This window comes from Sparus aurata, chromosome 3, assembly GCF_900880675.1.
Source record: "Sparus aurata chromosome 3, fSpaAur1.1, whole genome shotgun sequence".
NCBI classification, from domain to species: domain Eukaryota; kingdom Metazoa; phylum Chordata; class Actinopteri; order Spariformes; family Sparidae; genus Sparus; species Sparus aurata.
Window position 1 is genome coordinate 20990585 of NC_044189.1, and position 26682 is coordinate 21017266.

The 26682-nt window shown below is 42.3% G+C and overlaps 1 protein-coding gene across 1 annotated transcript; it reads right to left on the bottom strand.

The window, feature by feature from the left end:
* Nucleotides 1-1805: 1805 nt before the first annotated feature.
* On the bottom strand, nucleotides 1806-26537 carry dnah3 (dynein axonemal heavy chain 3). Its single transcript, XM_030412895.1, has 63 exons — nucleotides 26076-26537; nucleotides 25908-25946; nucleotides 25479-25580; nucleotides 25165-25372; nucleotides 24974-25019; nucleotides 24705-24873; nucleotides 24427-24616; nucleotides 23949-24144; nucleotides 23464-23589; nucleotides 22222-22417; nucleotides 21958-22137; nucleotides 21725-21855; nucleotides 21527-21632; nucleotides 21238-21416; nucleotides 20733-20917; nucleotides 20446-20569; nucleotides 19743-19896; nucleotides 19433-19577; nucleotides 19063-19274; nucleotides 18825-18916; nucleotides 18419-18533; nucleotides 18115-18231; nucleotides 16439-16618; nucleotides 16202-16338; nucleotides 15888-16089; nucleotides 15618-15710; nucleotides 15254-15364; nucleotides 15014-15128; nucleotides 14725-14923; nucleotides 14481-14589; nucleotides 14250-14363; nucleotides 13499-13675; nucleotides 13279-13370; nucleotides 12946-13165; nucleotides 12717-12851; nucleotides 12492-12603; nucleotides 12162-12403; nucleotides 11819-11919; nucleotides 11627-11732; nucleotides 11396-11525; nucleotides 11069-11302; nucleotides 10862-10965; nucleotides 10483-10777; nucleotides 10203-10382; nucleotides 9977-10100; nucleotides 9731-9887; nucleotides 9494-9637; nucleotides 8660-9326; nucleotides 8414-8579; nucleotides 8086-8302; nucleotides 7817-7999; nucleotides 7481-7679; nucleotides 6845-7358; nucleotides 5109-6736; nucleotides 4779-5004; nucleotides 4442-4686; nucleotides 4173-4289; nucleotides 3696-3853; nucleotides 3254-3421; nucleotides 2966-3108; nucleotides 2639-2843; nucleotides 2246-2383; nucleotides 1806-2159 (listed from the first exon to the last, which is right to left on the bottom strand). The coding sequence occupies exons 2-63, from the start codon at nucleotides 25923-25925 to the stop codon at nucleotides 1806-1808; spliced, it is 12132 nt and encodes a 4043-aa protein (XP_030268755.1). The 5' UTR covers nucleotides 25926-25946; nucleotides 26076-26537.
* Nucleotides 26538-26682: the final 145 nt, after the last annotated feature.

Below are 26682 nucleotides of genomic sequence, written 5' to 3' on the forward strand. Positions count from 1 at the left end.
CGTCTTCCTTTCACCAAAGTTTGATTAAATCATGAAAAGGCTCAGTGATGATTTGCGGCATCCCGTGTTTAAGTGTGTGGAGCAGCGTTTGTGCTGTACTGAGTCTCAGCATTTCATAATTAAGCCATCAATCTGCTTGTCGGGGCAGAAAATCGACGTCACACACCGAGTCGGATCTCAATCACTGGTGGCGAGGCAGGCGTCTGGCATCGTGCCACCCTGGAGAATGGAAGGGTGGTCTGATATCACACCCTCCCCAACCATTACTGCTCTCCCTGATGATAATTTGACACAATTACCAAAATGCAAATGACTCAGCATTCAAGATATTTTGGCAAGACTTATTAATTATGTGTCCAAATAATGACATGGTTTTTAGTGTTAGTGTCGCCTTGTGAAGTACAAACTGGTTTTAAGTTACAGGTCAGGGCTGGCTACATAGTTAGCATGCTAACATCAGTATCTCTGCAACACAATACACAGACATCTTTGACAGAACGTGAAAAGGTTTCAGTTAATTTAAAATTCTTAAATAGTGCAACTTTAAGTGTGTTTGCATGTATCCTATATGTAAAAATGTAGTATAGAGCCTTTTGTTGTTCCACAAGAATCTGCATGTAATCTGACAAAAGGCCTCCAGTGATGCCACTCATTAGCGAAGTTGCATTGTGGGTAATGTATGCATGGAATATGAAAGGCTTGATGTCGATCGATTCTTATAATTTGTTTTCCAACCGTCCATAACGAGTGCGACGGTGTTATAGGAGTTTAACGGCAGACCAGTGGACTGCTCTTTAAAATATGTCGCCCACGTTACCCACAATGCAATTTAGCCACTGAGTATGTAATTTATCAGATTACATAATGTGTCCTCTGGACCCCCAAAAGGCTTTGTATTACTCTTTTCACATATTCACTAGAACATCACAAACCTGTAAACACGCTTTATTGTGTTGAATTGGTCGAGTTACCCTTTAATGATACACAAGAATATACACATATGGAGTAACCAGTACATACACTGGCATTGTGGTAGACCTGTGTGCTATACTGGTTTGCCTCTGCTGCCATCTAGTGTTTGCCAGCGGAACACACTGCTGGGTGGACCTGTGTGTGCAGAACTACTAGAACAAGTCCAATGTACACCAGACAGATGTTACAGTACAGACATCAACATTCTCATGGACGTCAAACATGGATCGGTTGTTTTGACATTATGTAAACTTTATTAACATGTTTGTAATAACCCGCCACCACTCAGAGACACAAACAAAGAGCAACATATAACATAGATTTGTAAGGTGCATCATAGTGCAAACTGTTTTTAATAATGCAGTGCCACGGTCTGTTAGAGTAGAATAAATATGTAACACTTTGTAAATATTAAGTTGTTTCTGAACTCACAATATCTCCAAAGACATTCTAATACAGCTTGCATACAGCTAATATTTAATATCATTAACTTGAGGGGGTTTAGTCAATTGTCCTGAATCATCAGTTTCAGTCACTGTTACACAACATTCTAATGTCTTATCTGGACTCTTATGTCAATAAATGTAAATGTATAATATCATAAATAGTTTTGTCTGGTTGGTTGTTACATCTAATAAAATCTGTTCCCAATGAATCGGTCTAGATATTCTGCATTTGCGTCTTCTTCAATGAAAAAGATTACCGTGAGATTTCATTGTCATCCACCATGAAATCAACATGTGTCAGTTTCTACCTCTGTTACTTTGGCCAACAATCACAGAGGCTGTATTTGGCACAGACTTCTTTAATAGTTTAATATATTGAATCAGTTCTTAGTCGTCCAGCTGACAGAGGCATGCCACCCCGCGGTTCACCCAGTGTTTCTGTGGCTTGTCAGAGGGCAGCTCGATGGACAGGACGTAGTTGGTCGAGTGGCCGGTGGTGGACAGCGTCCCTCTGCGGGCGCTGGTTTTGTAAACAGGACAAACGTACAGATCGTCATGTATAAATTTGGCCATTTCTCCTGGTTTGAGCTTGATGATGGGCAAGGAGTCAAAGAGGATCTTGGGGAGGGACTCTCCGATCACCATGTTCTCTCTGTCCCAGCGAGCCCCCTCCATGAAAAGACCCTTAATGTAGGCCCCTTCCTCGGGCTTCTCATCCATATGAGTCTCCTCTTTGGTGACCTAGAATGCAACCCAGAGCGTGAAAATCCACCCACTGTTATGATTAGGAATGACAAAAAATAGAGAGAAAATTTAGCAATCCATGCCTCGAATTCAAAGCCGATGTAGTCGATGGGGATGGTGTACTTCCTGGCAAAATTCTGAGCCACTCCAGTAAGAAATGACTGGGTGAAGTAGAAGCCAGAGACCCAGAAGACTATAGGCGGGCCGTTATCTATCCAATCCTGTGAAGACAGACATCCAAGCATACACATAGGTCAGTATATTAAGAAAATCTATTCTCTGTAAAACTATTTGTTTCCTTACCTGAATGTAATAGATTTTATCAATCCATCATGCACATTCAAACAACTTCCCTGACTTGAGAAAAACCGTATACCGGACTGAAAAACTTAGTCTGTGTTCACCTTAACAGTTACATTACAAATATGTGTCCTTCACTGGAGGTCTGTGTGACCCATAACAACCATAAATCTTACTTGTAGGAACTGCAGTCTGGCTAAGAGATCAGTCACGTAGCTCCCCATCGGCTTGAGAGAGGGATATGACTTGGCTGCCCACATAGCGGGCACCTTGCCCACCAGCATGCTGCTGTAGACGTTTTCAAGTTCAGCAGACATAACAATCTGCCCCTTCAAGGCTTTGCGGATGTTAACCAGGCTGATGCGCACCACATGAATGAGTCTGTGAGGAGGGGAGACAAATGTGATCGAAAACAGGTTCTTCTCAGTGTGTCCTGTTCAAAATGATCAATAGTCTTTCCCAATAAGGATATTTTACTCCACAGCAGCACAAGTTGTGATTACCTGTTAAAGCGGATGAGTTCCTGCCTCAAAACAGTATTCATAGACTCTTCGTACATAACTGGGTATTTATCTATCACCAGTTGTATGTCAAAGTCTGCTGGGAGCTTAGACAAGATGTCTTCTGCAAGCTCATCTACTACTTCCTAAAACACAAACAAACGTCAGCACAAAGGGTGAATATTTAACAAGTTTGCTAGTGGTGTCTCTTCTGGGAAATAAGCATGAGCCACAATGTTCCAGACAACAACAGGTAATAATGTGATATTAATATGATATAATAATGCAAACCTGAGGAGACTTAGCCCCGCCTCCTGTCTGCCTGGGCAGAGTCAGCAGGACTCCATCCAGGAGCTGATTGGTCTCTTGATTATCCTTAGTGATGTCAGCGTTGCTATGAAGTCCGAACACACAAGGATCGGCACAGATGGGAAGAGTGCGAATGTAGTCAACGTACGTCTGGAATAAAGAAAATTAATTTCTTTATCAGAGAGGGTGATTAAAGAAATATTTGTCTTATGTAACCGTAATCTTCATCACAGTCCCCTCATGGCCAAACATTAACTAGATTTCATTTCACACAAATATTACACTCAGTGATTAAAACCATTAATCCAGCTGCTGTTTATGTTTACTTTGGCTATAATCATGTAATAAGACAGCTGCTTTATGTGACATGACTAATAATCATGCTACAGCAATAGTTAGGCATTGATCAGAGCTCTGACGGTACCTGATGGGGACCGTGAGCTGGGACATAATACAGATCATCCTCGCACAGGTGGTAGCTCTCCTGCTCTATCAGCTCCCAGCTGTAGAAGATGGACAGAAGCGACAGCAGCAGTCGTCTGTCTTTATCATCAGTCACCCTGCCGCCATAGTTGCACTCGCCTAAAAATGAAAGAGATCAAAATCAAATTGGAAAAAAATGAAACGTTGCTGTGATGTTTATTGAGAAGTTTGAGGTGTGTAGGATGTTATTATATATTATATTCAGAAGGTATCACTATATATACCACTGCTGTACCACCAGCAGTGTCTAACATGGCTGTGAGACTTCTCAGCTGATCCTCAGCACGATAAAAAAAAAATTTCCCTTGCGCACCAAAAAGGGATCACAGCTTGCATTGCCACTCAGCACATCACCTTGCTGCCAGTTTCATTGATATAAATGAATTCCCGGCTGCATTAACAAGTATGACAGTTTCACCTGTAAGGTATGTGAGGGCCTCCAGCGGAATCTCCTCATACTCATCGAGGAACATCTGGATCTGCCTCATACTGATCCTCAGGTCAGACTCATTAAACTCATAGGGAATATTCCAACCTGAGAGAAAACGGACAAACAACATATAATAACAAAGTAATAGTCCAATAAACATAAACAATTTGAATTGATTTTTTTTAAATATCAAAACGAAAAATCACTTAAAATCCTCCAATGTCAATGAAAGACATTACACAGTTCATATTTCTCACCCAGAGGTCCGAAGTTCCTCCTTTCCTGAACCAGAGCGTGGAAGAAGGTGAGACCAAACAGCAGCTTCTGCCAAATGACCTGTTTCTTAGAGCTGCCAAAGAAGGCAGGGTCAGAGATGGGGTGACTCAGGTAAGAGCGCACCAGGTTGGCTCTAATTCCTTTAGGGGGCTCATTGGTCATCTTCAGCCCGTTCTGCAGGATACTGACAGGGAACTTGTCGGATGGATAACTGGTCAACCACAACCTTGGTAGTGGAATAAAAGATACTTAACTTTTATCGTCTTCTGTCGAAAGAGCATGTTTCAGTTAAACTCAGACTCATGTAGAATCAGTTACCTAAAACTGGGCTGTGTGTTCTCTGGGGTAATGGATTCCTCACAGATCCTCTCCAGAGCAGGCATCCAGCTGGTGGCCAGGTGGCAGTTCTGCAGTACCACCCAAGTTCCTGCTTTGATGGCTTTGTCAATCATCTGCGCTGCTATGGGTCCTTGACCCTGTCCAAGAGAAATGGTTTGGATCTTACTGCCTCCCATCTCTAGGTCATCAGCAAACTTCAGCAGACCTGAAGAAACAATATAATTCACAATCAAAAACTTCTGTATTTAATTACAGTTTGACGAGATTGTGTGGCGTTATCGCAAATGTAGAAAATATTTGATTCCTCACCTGCAGTTGGATCAGATCCTGGTGACAACACAAAGATGAGAGGAGAACAGCAGTTGGAGTCTTTGTAACTCCCAGCCAGGTCGAATGTAGGCGGTTCAATGTAAGTCTGTCCCATGTTACCCACAATGAAATTCTGCACTGCTGGAACCAGTTTATCTGGCCTGAAGCATCTGATCACTACCAGTCTGTGCATCCCCACCAACTCATTCCACTGGTCAGGGAACTGGTCCTCATGTGGCTTTCCTGAATCATAGAGCTTCTTCCACTTGGAGATGTTGTCTTGGACGTGATTGAAGAAACCATCCAAGTTTGGAAGTTTGGACGCCCTGACGATTTCAGACCAGGATTTGTCAGACAGCCACTCCGGAGCAGGGTTGGGGAATGGGTTATCCAATGCGATGCCACCTGTCAGAAGGAAGCGCCAGACTTGGTCGTCGACCTGACCCTTACCCTGCATGATGCCAACAGTAAGCAGCAAGGAGAAAAGCAGCTTATCCTTCTCAAAAAGCGAGCGGCACACATTATTGTAGATGCTGAGGGTGAAGTGCTCCACGATGTTGTTGATCCTTTCCGCCACATCATCACTCTTCACACTCTGGGCAATGGAAAACAGGTAGAGGTTGATGAACCAGGTCAGGGAGTACTGGTACATAGGCTCGATATTGGCCAATTCTGAAATACAGAAAAATAAAATGGAGGAGTGCTCCGCCACAGGACGGTAGCCCATGCGAGTGTCATCAATCTCTTTCTCTGTGACACTGGCAATTTTTTGCTTCTCTGAGATCTCCTCAGAGAGGATTTTAGAGGATGACAAGATCTTAATGGCAGTCTCGTCCTCCAGGATGTTCCCCTCAGAAGAGGAAAGCACTTGTAAGATCTTATCTTCAATTTCCTTCAGCTGCTTGTTGTTGGCAGCGCCCTCCAGAATGAGCTGGTTCTTCTTCTCCTCCAGCTCAGGTCTCTCTTTGGCTGCTACAAGCCCTAAAAGCTGGTCCTGAAGGCCTTGTGGCGTGATCATGAAGTTCAGCAGACAGACTTTGACGGCCACCTCTGGGAGGTAGTGAGGGTTCCTCAGTCCGGTGGTCATGTAGAACAAAAAGTCTTTAGAATATTCCACGATATTCTCTCCTATTTTCATGTACTCAACACCCTGCTGTTTGAAGGTCTGCTTCAGCAAGACAGGTTCCAGAACCGGATCAAGTTCCTCTCCAACGTTCTCTAAAAGAACTGGGGTTCCAAACTGGATGCAGTTCTCCAAAACTCTCACATAGTTTCCATCAGACAGTTTGATAACAGCAAGATTATTGGCCTTCTCCATGTTCTTGACCCACTTGTTAGCTTGGCCTTGAGGGTCAATCATCAGCGGCCACCGACGAGAGTTGAACACAATGATACCATTGTCTGTGGAGAAGGAGTCCACTGGTAGTCCAGCGATCTGCCACGCCCTGATGGCCACCTGGTTACCCAGAGTGTTACTGAGGGTAAAGTCCTTAGAACAGGGGATGTTCTTCTCCTGGCACAGGATATGCCACTGCTCCTGGCACTCTATACGGTAGTCTACTGTAAATGCCCCAAGGTAAGATACAATTCCTGAAGAGAGGAGTATATCACCTGTCAGGTTGGTGTATCTGCAGAGGGAAATATATCAACAATTAATAATTCATTGATTAATATTAAACATCAGACACACCACACCAAATATCATGACAATTAATGAAGAGAACATTTTGATATACCTAATCCCAAGTTGCCTTGCGGCCTCCGTCCACCTGTCCTTCTCCCCACCCAGTCCTCCTATCAGTTTCTCTGCCCTGATCAGCTTCTGAGAACACAATTCAATGTTGTCCTCCAGCTCTTTCTTCTTCTTAATCATGGCATCCAATTCATCATTCAGGCTCTGCAGTCTGTCCACAACTTCTTTCAGCTCAGCTCTTTTCACAGACAACATTTCCATCTGTACACTCAGTTCGTCCTCAGCAAGTTTCAGTCTCTCTTTCTTGGGCGCTACCACTTTGGCTACACGCTCATACATTTCCATTGCTCGCACCCATTTGCAGAGACCCTCGCAGGCCGAGGAAACATTTTTAATGACAGAGGGCTGGAAGTCAGGGTTGTCAACAAACTTGTCTCTGATTTTCTTGATGTACGGTGCAGGGATGTTGTCTTTGTCGTAGGCTTTGAGGCTGTCCAAAAACTTCAGGTCTCCAAGGAGCTTCTTTGAAGGGCCCCAGAAGTCCTCAATCATCTTACCTTTGAAATAATTACATGAAATAGTCATTCTGTTGTCAATTTTAAATGTAATCACATTTTTTTTTTAATTGTCAGTGAGAATATTGCTAGATGAAATAACATTTTCAGAACTATGATCTCACCGGTGCCAGAAGGATCAGGTTTCCTCTCAGGTTTGATGCCCTTCATGATGCAGATGGACTCCATGACTAGTTTGACTAGACCTGGTGGATTCTGCATAGACTTAACAACTGTGATGTCTGAAGGTTTTAAGGTGTCCAGGGCTGAGAGGGCAGCCTCCAATGCAGGCATTGCTTCTGCCAAGTCGCCCTCACACTCATCCTGAAAGACACAAAAATCTGCGTCTGATGCATCTTAAAAACAGTTTGCAGATTTATGTGCACTTTGAGAAAAAAGATGAACACTAATGTACACGAGTTATGGACTTTTGTACAGTGGCTTCTGTAATACATGTATACCTTGATGGCTTGGGCTGCAGCTGCTGCGTCATTAGCCACTTTCTCATCAGCAGACACAAGTTCTTTCTTAGCATCCACCTCTACTGTTTCCCCCTCTATCTTCACCATCATCTTATCTGTTTCAGCTGAGGTCTGGATAAGCTCTGGCTGTAAGGCTGTCAGCTCCTCCTGCATCACTGACACCTGTGGACATAGAATCAAGTTTGCTGATGATTTGCCAATTAAATACAGTAAGATTCGAGGTCATATTACTCGACAGGGTGCATCACCTGAGATGCAGCAAACTCCAGTTTCTGGAGACCAACGATATAGCGGTTCCTTGCAGTATCCACTTCATTCCTCTTGACAGTGAGCAGATTCTTGAAGGTGAGGATGAGTTCCAGGTAGGAGGTGGGCGTGACATAGTTGTGTCTCCTCAGCTGGGAGAGGTATGTTTGAGACATATCTCCAACATTTGTCTGGAAATTCTTGCACATCTCCACCACCCTGAGATCATGGGAAAAAAACGGTCTGTATACTACTCAGTCCTAGATTCAAATTGCAACTGTTAATGAGACGGAATGAGTTCGACTTTTTACACCCATCTTATGTCCTTACTCCAGTCTGATGTCATTGTCCATTTCCACATCCTCCAGGAACTTGTGGGCCACCATCTCCAGAGCATCATCTGGCCATGCATGGAACCAGTCAATGGTGCAGCAGTTGATAAGGGAAGGGAACATTCTAAGACGGTTCCTAAATGCATCACCGATAGGACTCATGGCTGTTGAAAACAATAATTCCCAGTTACGTAAAAACTTACGTAAAACTTCAGTCAACAAAAGGACATATCAATCTGCCTACCGAGCACAATGTGAAGGTTGGTCTTCACACGGTCAATGAAGAAGTTGTACATTGAGAGCGGAGTGGCATCAATCTTTTTGCCCTCCATCCGGGCAATTCCCTGCACCTTGTCTATGATGTCTGCACGTTCATCCGCAGCAAAGAGGTTTGGCACATCACCAGTGTTCAGCAGCATGTTGACGTCTTCCAACATGGCCTCATCCTTAATCTGGCTGTCATTGAACAGGAACACCATTTTCTTTCCCTCAATGCCTGCTTTAAGCATTATCTTCTTCAGGTCATCGCGCCAATCTGACATACTGTAGTTCTTGGTCAACTCAATCTGGAACAGGACGTAATCATTGATGAAGGTGCCCAGCTTGGTGGTGCTCTGACGCCCTGAACCGCCAATGCCGACGAGAAGAAGGTGGCCGTTGTCTTGTTTTAGCACACGGCAGATGCGGGAAATGTGTTCAATGGCAAACTTGAACATTACAAGGGACATGGGGGCCTTGCTGCAGCTGTTGCTCTCATCCAGGTAGAACTCCATCACCCCTTGTAAGGCAAACAAGTCTGTGATTTCATCGTAAGCCTTGACATCAGAATCAGGCTGGGCATAGTCCCCGAAGAACAAGCTACGGATGGTCTCGTCCACTACGTTACCATCAGGGCTGAGGTGGCTCAGGAGCTGGAAAACGATGGGAGAGATTCTCGATTAGGGATGCAAAGTTTGCACAAATTTTGTATTGATGGTCGTCTGCCTTAAGAATTGATTATTAGTTAATCATTAATGGGCAAAACTGATTTTTTAACACATTCATTGAGTGTGTATGTGTGCACTAAACAAATATGTACCTTTTCCACACTCTTCTTAAAGAAGTCTGAGGTTCTCTCTTTGACGATGCTAAAGAACGTCTCCTTGTCTTCACTGTCGATGAGTCGGTCGTAGAAAACTCGGTAGACCTCATGGATCCACAGGCGGATCAGTTTGTCTCCATCCTGACATATAAAGCCAACATACAGTACATGAGGAAGAGACAGAGCAATTCAGAACAATCTGATTAAACATGTGATTTTTGTTTTCACTCCTACCTGCATGTGTGTGTGTGGAGCCAGCAGCACGCCTCGTATCACTCGGGCAAAATCTCGCAGGTTGAAGATGTAGTGGGACTTAGATGGGGTTGGAAGGAAGCTGTCCATGGCGTCCTTATAGACTGCCATGGTGGCCTGAACCATGATCTTGCCTAGCCTTGGACACAAGACAAAATACAGTGTGTCTCTCTGACTAAGAAAATGTATATAATTCTACTACTCTATGGTACATATTTGATGAGCTACCTGTAGAAAGATGCATCAAAGCCTTTGCTGAAGTGCCAATCGGTGATGGAGCTGAATATCTTGGTCAGTGTTTCATCATCAAAGGCATCAATTGAGAGGACATTCAAGTGGCGGGTGAAGCGGCCTGGCAATCCAAGCATTTTGTGATTATCAGTTACAGTAAACAACAATGCTGCTGCTTTCTTTTAAAATATTACTAATAATAAATCATTCATTACTTCAATACCTGTAACGTCATTTTTCCCACCACCAGGAGGCCCCATCGCAGACAGGAAAAGAACATCCACTATGTCCAGTCTGGAGGTGTCCTTCTTGTCATACCAGTGATGATGGTCGATCCACTGCCTAAGCAGCTCGATTGGGGGCTGCGCGCCGTAGATTTCCTTGGCTGGCATGTTCAGATCATCTATGTAGAAAAGATGACTGTCAATATGTGACACTCTCCCTCAATAATCTACTTTTAACCCTCCAGTGTGAGATCACACCATATATGCATCGTTCTTTACCAACATAGATGACACACTTCTTCCCAACAGGAGGTCCAAACACGCCCTTTCTTCTCCGGTCCAACTTGGCAAAGATGATGTCTTGTGTCTGATTTGCTGAGGTCCGGGCTGAGAAGTTGATACAGTTGGGTGTGTACTGCTCTTTAGGCAGCTTAACGAGGAAGCTTTTGTTGATGACAGATTTGCCGGTGCCAGTGGGCCCGACAAACAGCATGGGTATTTCATGTGCCATGTAGGTACGCAGGAAGAAAAGCTGGCGTGCTGTCTCCATGGTTGGGATGATCAGATCTGACACCTGGTGAGTTAAAGCAGATTCTTAGCGATAAGTGGACGGTGGCATGTTTAGCTGCGGCAACCTCTGTGACATAAACACACTCACATTGGCCCCAGCTGGAATAGCGTTTTCATTTTTTGTGATTGAATCAGTCCATACGTTCCACTTTCCTTGTCCATCCTTATCGAAGTAGTAGTCATAGACAGTGCCTGTAAAACAATAAATAAACATGATGTTTTATTAATCTAAACAGGCAGATTTTTAACTGGTATAACAGCTTTGTATTTAACATTTTTTATTAAATTTTGTGACCTCTCTCTGGGAAGAGGTTGGTCTTTTTGAGTTGGACACTCTTAGGTCGAGGGTGCTCATCGTCCATGCCCATGATGAGATTGCGGTAGAAGACATCAAACTTCTTACGGCTGTCCCCAGTGATGGTACCACCCAGAGTCCATACAACCGCGAAGAGGAACAGACCCTGCAGCCACATAGTTATCTGCTGGCTGGACATCTGTGTATCATTGTCTCCTGATGCAGAAATTTCATCTGGGTGTGGACAGGAATGTTAGCACACACATGCACAGACACTGACAAAAATAATTATGCATGAATAATCGATTAAAGGTGATTCATACGAACCCATCAGGCAGGTGTACAACTTCATTAGGCTGTAGGTCAAGTGAATGGGAGATGTCTGAACAACAAAGCGACACTCTCTGTCTATAAAGTCCAGACAGGGCTGAACTAGCCAATCAAACAGGTCCACTATCTGCAGGACAAAACATCAAGAAGCACATATAAGTCACATCATACTGACATCGTGAAAGACATTTGGGTGAGCCAATGAAGACATGCATTCTGTAATCTCACCAGTTCTCTATGTTCTGTGCTCAGACTGTCAGGCAATGTGTTCATGTAAGAATCTCTAAAAGGAGACCAGCCCAGCTGATGAGGTTCCATGTAGATCATTCCACACCTTCAGACAGATCGTTACATAAATACAGTAAGTTTGTTTTTCAACATGCCACCAACACTGTTCCAGCTTCTGTCTGTGTTACTTACCTACTGACGGTAGCTGGAGAGGCTTGCTCCAGGTCAGCAGTTTCAAAGATCAGACTCATCTTGGAACTCATCTGGATGATCTCACCACTCATCAGACAAAGCTAGCACAGAATAAAGTGAACAACTAATTTGAAGACTTTTAATCAAAGGTAAATCCTTGACAAAAACTATAAATGTACACACAAATGTCGCTGAATCTGGTCAGCACTGATTTAGATAACTGGTTGTGGATCAATGAAGGGAAAGCCTGACCAACTAATTTAGTATTTAACTGCTATCAGCATGTAACATCTAGCAAACCAACTAAACAAAACTACAGTCCAGCTATAGAAATGTCCCGTACCTTCTTGTTGTCGTCTAGCACGGTATTCATGTTTTCAATCCAGACAGCATCAATGGGCCCATCAAAGATGATCCACTGTCGGTTATCTGAGGTGGAGATAGCCTGATCCCTGTAGGAGGTGGCCAACACGCCATCGGACCACTCGTGGCTGACCGGATCGAAGCAGCCATACAGCTGACCCATGGTGATGGCCTTAGGGTTGATGATGCAGTAATTCACTGCAAACTCCTCCATCAGCTCGGCTGAAACAGGGGAGGGAGAAAGAATAAACTCTTATGATGTAAAAAACAGGGTGGCAGCCACAAGATGAATGTTGACTGAAATGGATACCTTTATAAAGGTCTCCAAGAGCAGCAGCAAGAACTTTATATGCAGAAGTCTTTCCTCCAAGAGGATCTCCAACTATCATGAAACCATGGCGTACCAACATCATCTCGTACACCTGCGCATAATCACAAATCAAATCCTTAGTACATATATGTGGTTGAAGTCAACAACTAACCCAACAACTTTCATGAGTCACAGGTATTAGAAACCAATACTCCTCTCTGGCACCTGGATAATCTTGCCAATGAACCATGGGACAGGCTGGAGGTTCAATTTAGCAATGTTGTCATTAAGAGCCTTGAGGAGGAGATCATAGTCTGGTTTTGGAAGGACCACTCCAGGGAATAAATCAGAGATGATACCCTGTGGACAGCAGCAGGAGAATTGAGTGAAATAATCAGTACACCAACTGAGTCATTCATAGAAATGCACTTGGGCTTGCTAAAAAATGTGTCACCTGAAACAGCGGCACATCCTGTGCCAGAAACTTGGCCATGTTTACGTCCATCAGCGCCCTCAGCAACAGAACGCTCTCATTCTCCTCCGGGTACTTCAGCTTCAGATTCCCTGCTGCAGTCAGCACAGACTTCACAGCTCGCATGCCGTAGTCATAGTGGTGTTGGGACGACAGCTGCTCGGAGCACAAACGGTACGTGGCCACGATTTTCTGGGCCAGACTGTCAGTAAAATTGTAAACGATGAGGCTTGGTGACTGAATCAACCGGGAGTCTAGCCCAGAAAAAAATATGCTAACTAAAAATATTTTGTCCAGGACACCATTCACACATACCTGCGAGATTCAATGAAGCCCATGGAATATAAAGAGATTTCTCCAATGAGACCATAGTCTGGCACCATCATGGCCACAGTACGGAAAAGAGCCTATGACGAGATTGACACGTACACATCCAGTTAATATTCTCTCACGTAACATTTCTCCTGTTTTTTCTTCATCATCAGATTCTGCTGAATCATGTTTCAGACTACACAACAGTGCTACCAGGAAGTACCTTTAGGTTGTCAGGCAGCTCGGCTCTGCCAGCGTAACCAGGGTTCATGGTGATGAACACAGAGCAGGTCGGGTTTAGGGACAGCTCTGTCCCCTCAAACATGAAGGTCTTCAGATCCTTGGCAACGGCCTGTTGTATGCAGAGGACCTGCTGAGCCACCACAGAGAGCACCTCCACCTATGATGCGCACACACACAACACACACACACACACACACGCAACATATAAAATGATGGATTTTCTAACACAAAAAGGTGCCTTTAACTGGCTGTATAAAAAAAGGTGCATTGTAGACAATAATAGAGCTACAATCTGCCATTTCATTTTTGTTTTTTAGAGTGTAGCAGCAGTGTTTTGTGTGAGCTTCAATCTGTCATTTACACCCTTTGTTAGGACAGCTTTAAGTGTATTAAAATAATCCAATCAACTTGGCATAAAAGCAAAAGAAGTGTCTCTACATCCTGCTGAGCTGTGAATGAGCTAAATTTGGCAGGGTGTCTGAGTAGGAGGAAAACAGATTTTGTTATGGGTTTTCAAACTTAATTCCAAATGTTTAATGGTTCTTAACCTGATTCTTTACCTTAGAAGCCAAACTGGCTTCTTATTATTACCTTTTTTTTAACATAACAACAATAACCACATTGAGAAAAACAAAACAATCCTTAATCTTACATTAATCGAATATTTAGGCTACTATTCAGTTAAATGAGTCTAATTAGATTGAACAGATTTGAACAGTAGTCGTGCTCACCTCAATACGGTTGAACTCATCAAAGCAGGCCCATGCTCCAGACTGAGCCAGTCCCTTAAAGAACTTACTCATGGCCTTGTAGTCCAGACCATCGGAGCAGTTGAACACCACACACTAGAAACACATACAAGCTTTACTATATAATAGTAATAAGGATGTAATAATATCGACATTAAGACAAAAACACATGAAATGCAGATCAGAATGCTACTCTAAAACACTTGTTTGTACCTGTTTAGCCAAAGCTTTTGCCAGATCTTTTGTGGTCTCAGTCTTGCCAGTTCCAGCTGGACCCTCCGGAGCTCCCCCCAAGTTCAACTTCAAAGCCCCCATTAGAGTTCTGGTGTCGCACAAAGTCATATGACCAAACCATACAAGAGAAGAGAACTTAGCATCTTGGACATGTGTGTTACTGTTAGAATATGGCTACACTAAGGCCAGCCACAGACGAAGGATCAGATATACTGTAAGTTACCTGTAACAACGGTCAGTAAGTGGTGTGATTACAAGACGTGGGGAATTTCCCAGATATTCATAGCCATATTTCAGACAGGTGGTGATCATGCGCAGCATCACATCGCCGTCTTCCCAGAAGTAACGCAGCTGAGAAATCCATGCAAAGTCATTCAGGGAGGAGATGCGGTCCTCTGACAGTTTTGCTACAACATCTCGAGCTAGGAGAGAAAAAAACATAAGAATTTTTTTGCAAGCTAGATCCAATCCACAGACTGTATCTTATCTTTTTAAAATAACTCTTATATTACCATGAACATCGATAACAGTAAGAGCACCAAGGGTCATCCTTGCCCCTCCTGGCAGCTTCCCACGCACCAGCTCCACAATATCAGCAATCTGGGCATTGCACTGGTCCACATAAGCCTGTGGGTGGAATAAAAAATCATATGGTTAACTACGTTTGGTGAATAATTATGTCATTTTTGAGCTTAGAAGTCATTCCATGTGGAAAGCTAGCAGGGAATGCACTGGTGGATTCAAAGACTGACAGACAGAGAGTTGGTCTGGATGGCTTCAGATACTTCAGTGGTCCAAAAGATGGAGGAGGCACAAATGACGACTTGGCCGGGCCACTGCAACACCCACTTCTTTCTGGGGACCTACCAAAAAAAAGTAGTATTACACAGTGGAGAGTTTTGCACACTTCTTAAATTCATCTGAACCAGACAAAATGGTAATATTTGCAATTTACACTTTTTTGATAACTTTTTTTTTCCGATTCTTCTAAAACTGCTGTAAAGAAATGATGTCTTGTTTTATAACAATCCCTATATCCAGTACACGTGCTTACATTTGCGTTTAGTCAACCTAAGTTAATCACAGATTAAAAAATTAAGCTCTGACTCTAAATACCTCAGGATACTGAATCACTCCTTTATGGATGACATGTCGAACACTCCTAAGCATCAGCTGCTCCACCTGCAGCAGCCACTTCTCCACCATACCCTAAAAATTAAACAGTCAGTCTGCCACATACTGCATCTCCACCAAGTAAAATATGCTGACAAAACAGAAATAAATGAATATGAAATATCTATGACCCTTCTATACCTACCAGTTGAATTTAAAAATATATTAAACAAATACTGACACTATGTTTGAAAACGCTAACTGTTTTGTTACCTTGGCTTGAGCTGGATAAATCTTTACTGTTAAGGGCACAGTCTCCCCCTCAGAGCTGATCATGCCAGTGATCGCCATGTCCTTGGTGAATTCCAGTTTGGCGATGCCCTCGAAGCACTTCTTCAGGTGGGGCTGCACACACAGCGGGTCTTTGGTCTGTGACAGGATCTCCAGCAGCTCGTCGTTGGACAGGAAGAAGAACCTGGGAATGTGAAGAAGAGGAAATAACCACCAACAAAAAAGACTGTTTATGCAAGAGCTCATTGTGTCATTCTGTAACGATAATGTACTATTAGGGATAGTGCTATCAATACCTGGGGAAATAGAGCCTCTTCTTCTCCAGGTAGGTATTGAGGCCTTTCTGGATGTCATCTAGAAACACATTGGACTCCTGTAGCCGTCCCAGCATGTTGGGCTGGCTTGTAGCCACCAGCACATGTGCATCTTTAACCTGGACCAGTGAATTCACACAGCAGCCAAAGTGAACCAAAGTACATGAGGCTCAATTTTGGCAGACTTAAAAAAGAATTTGTGCATCAAGAGGGTCTTACCGCCTCGCCGATGATGTTCTTCCAGTAGCCGTCCACAATGGCAAACTTACGTCCCTCCTCAGGCATTTGGGCAATGATGTCCTCAGAGCTGAAGATGGGTTCAAGGTAGAGCCAAGTGGCTTGACACTTCAACATGGAGTCTATGATGTCCTGCATACTTAGCAGCTTGTCCTCCCATTGCTAGGTAGGAAAGTAATGTGAGAATAACACAATTATAGAAACAACAAGCTATACCTGCAGCATTTTACAATCCTAAAACAGCCACATCATACTCAATAAATAATTATTACGGAGAGGAACCCACAAAAAGGAAAACAAGATAGCAGGGTGAAAACTATACACCAGCAGTGTGGCAGTGTAAACTAAATATTTTGAGACCAAGCTTTAAAAAAGACATGTGGATTCATAAGATTACTATGTATTGACTATCAGCCAGCAGTCCTCAAACAGGTTGTTTCAAGCCTTTTTATGGTAATTTTATGACTTCAAACAAACCCAGTTTCACTGTTGTATAAAATGGTGCTACTGAGGTTGTGTTGGTACAATACAGACAATTTTGTTACTTGTTCTGGCATGAAATTGAGCTTGAATTTTTACCGGCTCAGAACACCTCTCATTGCAGACAAGTTATTTTTGTGTCATGCGTTGGCAGAGGTGCACACACAGAAGTGACAGCTTATTTTGTGTATGTTTAATTTAGGCTCGTTGACTTTTAGACACATTTTTAGTTGTAAAGTCATAACAAAATCATATGTTTTTATTGATGCGTTATAGCATTTTTTCCAATAAACAAATAAACATGAGAAAGAAAAACAGATAAACAAAAAACACTCTGCCACCACCCACCAACAGCCCTGGTATGGTAGAAATGTGTCTGCATTTACAAATGAAAAATAGATTAATTCATTCTGAATGGTATGAGGACCTAATGTATGTTCACAGAGTATATATTGTAAAATTAAGTAGACAATAAGAGCACAGGAGAACAAGTTTCCATCGTTATTAACAAGACAAGAGGGTTGAATAAAAGAAGTAAGGTCTTAAAGGAGCCCAGCACTTTTTCATATGCTGCCAGTTTCCTCCTCACGCTACACAAGATCTTTTCAGGTGTGTTATAGGATATGTAATGATTTAACCTTTAGCCACTGTGAAGGAGGATGTTCAGATTTTCAACTTACTAGGACACACTTTTTTTTACCAGCTTTGCCCGCAAGTAATATGAAGTAACTGTCTTTTAATACGGTTAGAATTTAAGACCTTTTATGTCTTGAGGGATCCACAGTGAGAATAAATTTCCTTTTTTTTTATCAAATATAAAGTCATAGAAATGAAAATGTCAAAATATTATATTGTGTTAGATTGTTGATTGTAGCAATAATTTATCTTTAGCTGCTTGTAGGAGTATGCAATAAAGGTCCTGTATCCATCCTACAGCAGCAGGATTGATGTGTGATTTTGAAGTTTTAGGAAAAGATAAATCCTACAGCATGATTAATCAGCACCATTGTTCTATTCTTTATGTAAAGAATGAAATAAGACATTCAGTTATCTTATTTAAGCAAAGTTCACAAGGGCAACATTTATTATTCATACCTACTGACCAATAGAGGAAAGGCTTTATTATCTCTTTCAGGTGCTCAAGGGGACCAAAAGTGATTTGTCTTGCCGTGTCTTACCTTACAGTCAGCCTCTATTGGCTTGATGAAAGGTGAACCTCGCATGGTCTGTGTCTTTATAATGTGGTCATCAAGAAGCATTTGGATGTCATCCACTGCTGACACAATATGGGTACCCTATGACGGAACATCCAGGCTATTTAATGCAAGTCGATGTCAATGTTGTTGTAAAAAAATTCATGGGCAGCAACATAACCAACATAAACATTCAGGATGTAAATCTTTATAAGAAGTTACACTGACTATGTCTTAGCTTGAGGTGAGTCTAGGTAAATGTATGTGATTGTGAATGAGTTCGTCATACTGTATCTCTGTATTGAGTGAAAGAGAACTGCAGCTCATTCCATTCAATTTTCATCTTCTCCATGGATTTTTCCAGAGAGTACTCTTTACTGGCTGATGCTCCAATCTCTTCCAACCTAGCGTACAGAAGGGGAAAAAAAAGGATCCATTGCCTTGTGATCATGGTGGGTCTTTCCATAACTCAGCAAACATATTAGAGCGGCCCGGAAAGTCTGAATTTTGGACTACTTCTACCTTGAAGTCAAATGTCAGTGTTATGAACTGAGCTTTGACGTATTCAGTTCAGCCCTAAAATGTATGATTAACATAAAATCGGGCTGACATTCTTACAAGTCACGGTTATCTTTTAAAAGGCTGCATACTCATTTTGCTCTCTACATGCACTCCAACATGGTGGAATGTCTTACTTATTGGAGAACTTGGACAGCCCCAGGTCCAACATGTTCAGCAGTGAACTGCTCTCATCTGGTTTGACATCGAAGTTCACGATGCTGCTGATCTGCAGGCACATAAATTATTCACATCAGCTTCGTGGATCACAGGAGACGAAGGACACTTGGTCCTTACTAAGTGAATCTGACACTGGATTTCTATCAGTGTCAGCTGATCTAACAAAGCAAAGAAAAGATAATGAATTTAGCCGACCTCCTCCCAGTGGCGGTCTTTGATGCCGGGGTTACAGATGGTGGTCAGAATGGGCAGGTGCTGCTTGAACTGGTCTATCTTGCTTTTGAAACTTTTGGCCACGCGATAAGGCCCGGGAAGATTAGAGAAAGATTTGGTCAGCTTATGCATGGTCCTCCACATGGTGTCCAGCTCATCAGAGATTTTCTCGGCATCCAGGTGTCGGAAAGGACCTAAGAGTTAAAAGATCAAGGAAGTGCATCAATGTGAAAACAACTTTTTGTGGTCCATTAGTTGTATTTGTGCTATTAAGAGCTTTTTGAACGCAGTCATGAAGTATCCATGAGAAAATACAAACAATGGGCGTGGTTTCCCAATTTAAGTCACCTACCATTCATCCACTCTTCTGACATGCTCTGAAAGTTTAGTGCTGTGGTCCAGAGCTGTTCATACGGCTGTTTGTCAGCTATCAGCGTTTGGAGCATCGGGAACTGGCTCTGTTCTTTCTCCAGCAAAGTCTGCTCGTTGTTGATGTCCTGGAGGAACGATAGCAGTACAAACATCTTCAGGCTACCATCTGAAAAATTACTTTTAGGATCAAGTAAGATCTATGTTTCGCTTGGGTAATCAAAATATAAACGCATATGTGCAGTATCCAACACATGTACTTCAGTCTCGTGATGTTGAAGTGCAGTGCTTACCTCTAATTCAGTTAGAGCAGCCTCTAGGTTGGCCGTGATTTGACCGAGATTTCCCACATTGTTCCTCATCATCTCTATGTTCATCATATCCTTCTTTTTAAAGGCCTGTATCTCCTTGTCCATATCCTGCAGCCGCTGCTCAAAGTTCGATATCCTGAGACAGTCAAAAAGAGATATAGTAGTTGGAGACACTCTAGTTGGTTTAGTATGTCAGATAGAGTGGCAACAATTCAGTTAATCGATTAGTTGTCAACTACTAAATTAATCACAAAGAATCAGTAAAGTCATTTTTCAAAATGATCTGATTCCAGCTGGTTTCTTGACTCCTCTATGACAGTAAACTAAATATCAGATTGACGTTTTTTAAAAAAAAAATAATTTTCTGACATGTCAACAATGAAAACGTTGTTTGATGAAGCCCAATTGGCAGAGAATACTGACTGTGGCATGATTTCCTGTTAGAGCTTTAGGGAAGATTCTTAAACAGTTGTTTCTATATATCTTATTATTTTCTCCATACCACTTCATACAAGGATGTGAGAAAATACATGGACAATGTGTGTTTGGGTCGGATGTATTGAAATCTAAATTTACTGCCATTTTCCATCTTTAAGCCAAAAGGTCTCATGTACAACATCACATTCAGCTGCGGTGGCTGCCACTTGTACAGACCCAGGAGTGGGATAAGCATTCATTCAGTGACCTTGTATCGAGATAGTCCTCAGCTTCTTCTCTCATGGTGGCAAGACGACCCTTGCTGTGATCAAGCTCAGTCAGGATCTGACTGGGCCACTGAAAAACAGAGGAGTTTAGCCTCAAGTCGTCAGCTAAAGGAAAAATAACAGAGGAAAAAAAGACAATTTTATTAAGGCTTTATTCCAAAAATGACAGACTGATAAACTGAATGTTTAGCTACAAAATAAGTCTTCTATGATGGTGTGTGTGTGTTTGAGACTGTTTTTGTAAAAAACCACAAGAGGTTTCACACACAGGGTAGAATGGTGTAGTCCAGGAGGAAGCAGAGGCGGTATGCTGCCTCATCAATCTCATCTGTCAGCTTGTGAATGGTCACCTCACTGGTCTTTTTAATGAACTGGATTAGAGTCACCAACTGCTCTGTGGTTTGTGGGGTACCTCTGATGGTCTCAGTAATCTCCTCATACTTTTGACAGATCCTGGGAAAGAACGACAGCTTTTGATTGACATTGTTTCTCTTTGAATTTAAAGTGACAGTTAACTCCAAAATATAAAAATGCATGTTTTTCTGAGTGTATATCTACTCATGGATGTGAGGCTTATGAATGTAGGATGTAAAGAGTAACACTGTCCTCCTCAGCAGAGCTGTAATGTTAGCTAGCAATGATAGCTTTAAGTAAGTATGTAACTGATTTCCTGGTGACACTGAATAAAGAAAATAGATTACATGATCAATCTAGCAGATACTTTGTGTTGTTGAAGTTACAAAGGTTTAAAGTTGCAGATAGTTTCCTCTCACCCTTTGTTAAGATCTCGGTTCTCCTCTACTTGGAACGTAATGATCTTGTCTTTCAGTCTCTCAGAGCGGTCACACAGGTCATCATTCAGATTGCCAGCATACAGGCAAAACATGGACAGAGGCACAGTGACGTGCAATGAGGCAATCTCTTTCCACAAGTGATTGAAGCTGTCGATTTTCTGAGGATTGAGTGAGGGAAAGATGACTTTGAAGGAGCAAGTACACAACCAAGGCCAGCATGAAAACATAAAAAGTTCAGAGTAAAGTTCAGATGGAACGATTTAATTACCTTTCTGAATCCTTCTAACGAGTGCTTCTCTTTGAGGAAAGCTGATACCTCTTGCTTTGCTGCATGGTCCAGTAGATTGCTGTATTTTTGATATACATTCAAATACCTGAGGAATAACATGTAGTATTAGCAGTTCTTTTACATGTTTTGGGAGATCAGAATAATTTAACACATATATTTGGTTGATGTTTTCATTACTTTTTAGGTCCCAAGGTGTTTCTGTGGAAAATACCCTCAGCTTTGTTGATTAGGTTTGTAACCAGCGACTCATCAGGGCTCACGGTGCGAAGGTAAAGGTTGCTGATATCGGGAAAGAGGTTACATTCCACCTGGCCAAAGATTATTACAGATTATCCATGTTTGTTGTTTAAAAACATAAATTAGATGGCAATAAAATAATCTAAGCTTGGAGTGCTCAGGATATACTCTACCCTCGGGAGCATCTCAGCACTCTTGATGATTTCCATGAAGGATCTCTGTATGAGTTCCCAACATTCCTCAAAGCTGGGAATAAAGTTAATGTGAGGCTCATTCACTTGTAGTTTCACCAGCAGCACCTGAGACTGGACATACTTCATCTCATCGAACACCTCGTCAAAGTCATTGCCATACTGAGGAACACAGAAAAAAAGGGTGAAAAATCTGAGTACACTTACACACAATTCCAAACACCAATTTTATTGTCTTGTCCAAACCTTGTGTATGGCAAAGAAATATAGCAGATCCTGTAATGAGTCTATGACCAAACTTCTGAGCTGCAGTGACATGAGAACAGCCACACAGCTGAATAACTCCTGGACAGCCACCGGGGCCTCCTGCTCACTCTTGGGGATGAAGGGCAACCACAGGTCGACGAAGGTTTCAAAAACTGATGCACACTGAGGCAGCCACCTGAAAGAAGATGGTCAAGATGAGATCACTTCAGCATTATTATGTGATTAATATTGAAGCATAATAATTGAAAAACATTTTATTAACAAAAAAAATTCCCATTAGCAGTCACAACACAAAAAAGTAGGTAAAAAAAAATAATTTGTTATTTTTCACTTGCAGAGGGCCACTTGTGAATAATTGGCTGCTCATTTTGTGTTTTCGCCTCCTTTATCATTTCTTTTTTTTTTAATTGCAGATTTTCTGAATCATGGTGGTTGCAGGAGGACTTCATTTATTGTAAACAGTAAATAAACTGTGTCAGTTTACAGTTGGGAACATTAAAATTTTGAGGTACATGCTGAGATATAAATGAGGTGCAAAATGTATTGAAAACAATCTCCTCCTTTGAAAAAAATCTATGTATTTTTACATGAAAACTAAAATTTGCAAATCGAACCAAAATGTGTGTGACTTCTTATCTTAATTCTTCACTTTGCAGTAATGAGAATCTCTTTCCAAGGGCACTTGAGGTAACAGAATACCTGATGCCGACTGCACTAGTTTCTACAGGCATTACATCCCTTATTTACTCCCTGGTTCTTATTGAAACAACCCAACAGAGACACATAATGTCCTCTGGACTGAGTATGGCTGTCATGGGAAACCGAGACATTGCAGAATAATTGTATCCAAGTGAGCGCAAATTATTAACATGAAAATAAACAAACAGCAGCTAATTTCTACAAATTACAGGGGCTCATGTTTCAGTCATCCTACATGGCTGCTACATGGTCAAACAGGCTATACAACAGGCATGCAAACAAAGGTTGTAATGGAATCCTAAAGTGAGGCAGTGTGTAAAGTTATCCCCTGAAAGGCAGCCTGACAAGGGTGATGAAGTGGACAAGGTGGAAATCTGAGACTGCCCCTACAACAGAATTAGCTCTCTGGGTAGTGTGCATACTGTAGAAGCCAGTGAGAAGACACGCTACAGTGATTAAGTCTGGACATCACGTTATGTTCTCACTGACAGACTGGCTGTTCAGAGAACTGGCGATACTCACTTTTGGACTAGTTCATCTCTGGTGGTTTGGCACTGGCTCTGGACAAACTTTTCAAACTCAGATGGCAGGAGGGGGAGGCTGGTGGAGAAAAGGTCCTCCAGTCGAACAAACCTCAAGGATGAGAAGCTGAAACAAAAATCGTATCTTATTTGTTTTTCTTTTAAGTTTGCGTATTTAAAAACTACATTATTAAACTACACTTTTACCAGCATACATTTAGATACACATAATTCCAAAGCTCTTATTTGATTTATGTGTATCTCAGTGTATGCATGTGGAGGGGGGGCAGGAAGCTAAAAGCTTATAGACCCCCCCTAAAACTCATAAAAGATAAACAGGATTACACTGAACAAAAGTGCTTAGGGATAGAAAGAGTACTACAAAACAAAGAAAGAAAGAGGAGTTACATAAATAAATAAATAAATAATTAAATAAATGTAATCCATTTCTGATTAAAATCACAGTGTAGCACATTTTTAAATTACCCGTTTAGCCAGACATCCTGCAGTAGGACCATGATGTGACTGACAGTAAATAGATGTTGGCTTTGCCACGTGTGGGCCTCCTGGTAACTAGCTGCCCAGGGCACCGGAGCACGGATCACCCTCCTGGGAAAGGGCTTTGGCACGCTGGATATGGACAGTCGCTGGAGTTCAGATGGGTCCATCAGAATGTAGTCCACTAAACAACATAGAAAACAAAACAGATGAAACAGATTGACACACCATCATTATCAAAGCTAGGGGGATGTTTAATTACAGAGGAAAAAAGGGCCGCCCAGTTTTCAAACTCACACGGTAATATATTGTAAATAATCACAGTTTGTTCTGTGTAATGATGCAGAGTTCTGTGGGGGGTTTTTTTACCATCAGACTATTCATATAATCAATGCTAAAGTGCTCAGGATGTCTAAATAAAGCCATAATGCCTTTAAAGAATCACTGACACTTTAATGTTGCATACCTATGCTCTTCTTGATGCCGACGTAATAATCTCCTTTGACCTCCTCTACCATGTCTGCCCTCATTTTCTGGAGGTGTTTACAAGTATCCTCAGTTTCCGGTGGCAGCAGGTGCATGACGTTCATCATCTGCTGTGGAGGCTGGGGGGCCAGCACAGAGGTGGGGACCATGTCGATGTAATACATATGCCTCTGTGTGAGTGAAATTAACATCAACAATGTGTCAGAAAAAAGGAGACGTGAAGATGATTGGTTCATTACTGAATTCATCTAGACTTGCTTCCAGGTCTTTCTCATTAGGCTCTCTCTGCTTGGCCCTCATCTCCTCCTCTTGGCTGCACATGATGTCCAGCTGCTCTTTAGGGCTCATAGGACGGCTGCTGGGAGTGCGGATTTTTCTCGATCTAGGCTTTGGCTGAGATAAGAGTGAAGCCTGAGGAGATGTATCCCTGTGAAAGCATTAAAAATGGCATCAAAGGCTTCAAGAAAAAAAGAACATCATGAAAGATAAGCTATTATTTAAATGTGCCGCATTAAGGGTGTTATTACCTTCGATTTCCTTTAATGGGTAGTTTCCTTCCAGGAGGAATAGCTGCTAAAAGCCTCATTAAGATCAAAAAATTCCAACTCTGAAATGTTTCCAGAACAGCCTTAAGTCAGAATATTGCAATTTCAGATTATTTTAAACTTCGCTGGTCACACAGACCAGGGTTTGATATGAGAGCAACTTGAAAGGATACGAAGTCTTGCTGGTTTTGCCAACGATTGCCGAAGAGTGCGTTTTCTGTGCTTGAGTTTATTAATCTTAAGGTCCTGGGCCCGGGGACTGTAGTGGTTTCCAATAGATTCAGTGGGAGTATGGTGAAGAAGTATCTCTTTAAAGGGAACTGCTAGAGTCCAAGAATTAGTCTGGAGGATGGGTGGGTGGTGACTGTGCCTCAAGACAATCTGAGATCAAATAACAGATCAAGTGTTAAGATGGTGCATGGTGGCACAAATGTTGGTGGGTTTAAGCTGGCAAGCTAGCAGAACCGGCTTCAAATGATACACTTACTCGGTACAGTTCTGAGGGTTCTGCATTACAAGTTGTGGGTAAAGGTGGGGGAACAGAATATCCTCTGTTCTGACTCATATTGTAGATGGAGTCATCCTCCATCTGTAGTGCAGACAAGAAAGGTGGACAATTTAATTCACTCTTACGTACACATGGCATCAAATATCCCTTAGATCTCTTGACTGATTCACATTGATTCAAAAGTTGTACAAAATTAAACCCAATAATTTATTACTCTTTATTTCAGTGTCTTCTTCTGATACACACACACCTTTAACTGTTCCTATAATGTTGATTTATATATTGTTAATATACTGATAACAAGCACTCTATCCTGTGTATTTAGCTAATATAAATGAGGGGGGGATTTCACCGTGAACTGTGCCTAACAGATCAAGTCAACCATTAACTGAACCTTGCTAACGTTACCTTCATCAACCGTTCCATCTCTGCCAGCTTCTCCTGCCACTAACAGGGAGAAACAAAGCACATAATATGAATGTATGAATGAGAAACGGTGCGCATTTCCACTTTTTACCAGCACAACCTGTCAGTTAAAGGTTAAACCCGCAAAGTTGTGCCCTCACTATCACTCACCTTCTACCGGTCGCTCTGTAGGATTCCACTCATGGCTGCAGTGATGTTAGCTTAAATGTTTAGTGCCGGCAGTTAAATTTGCCCCTCAGAGTTTTAGTGTATTTATCTGCTTTCTTCTCTATGGTGTGAATGACAGAGCAATTTAACGCTACTGGGTTTTAGTTTAGCCTGTCAACAGTTTCCCTGATGAGGAGACATCCCGGTGCCGTGAGCTCCAACACTGTTGATCTGGGTCGGTTCCGTCTCCATGGCAGCGCGGCTCTGTGTGGTGGGCGGCGCCGCGAGCGTGCGTGCGCTCGTTTCCTGATACATGTCGGACAGGTTGAACGTTTCTCTGTGTTAATATAGTCACAAACAAAACGACGACCACTACTGTATAATCACACAGCTGCCTTTGTTGAAATAAGTCCATTATATTCCATTACAACAGAACAAGGCTCGGAGTTCGGACGGTAGTGCTGATAGTTCACCTAAAAAAAACATTCACCGTCCAGCAATTAGCCTGCGCCCCCTGCCGGCAGCCACACCGTCTCTCCCACTGATTGCGCTCTCAGGTCGGCCTGTGTGGGTGTCCAGCCAGCGCACCTAGCCCCAAATATACATGTTT

What these genes read in the sequence shown, in the direction of transcription:
- dnah3 (XM_030412895.1), bottom strand. An exon ending in AAGACCGCCACTGGGAGGAG is followed by an intron (nt 18,917 to 19,062) that starts GTCGGCTAAATT and finishes ATGTGCCTGCAG; the next exon opens with ATCAGCAGCATCGTGAACTT. An exon ending in GCACAGAACATAGAGAACTG is followed by an intron (nt 11,526 to 11,626) that starts GTGAGATTACAG and finishes TTTGTCCTGCAG; the next exon opens with ATAGTGGACCTGTTTGATTG.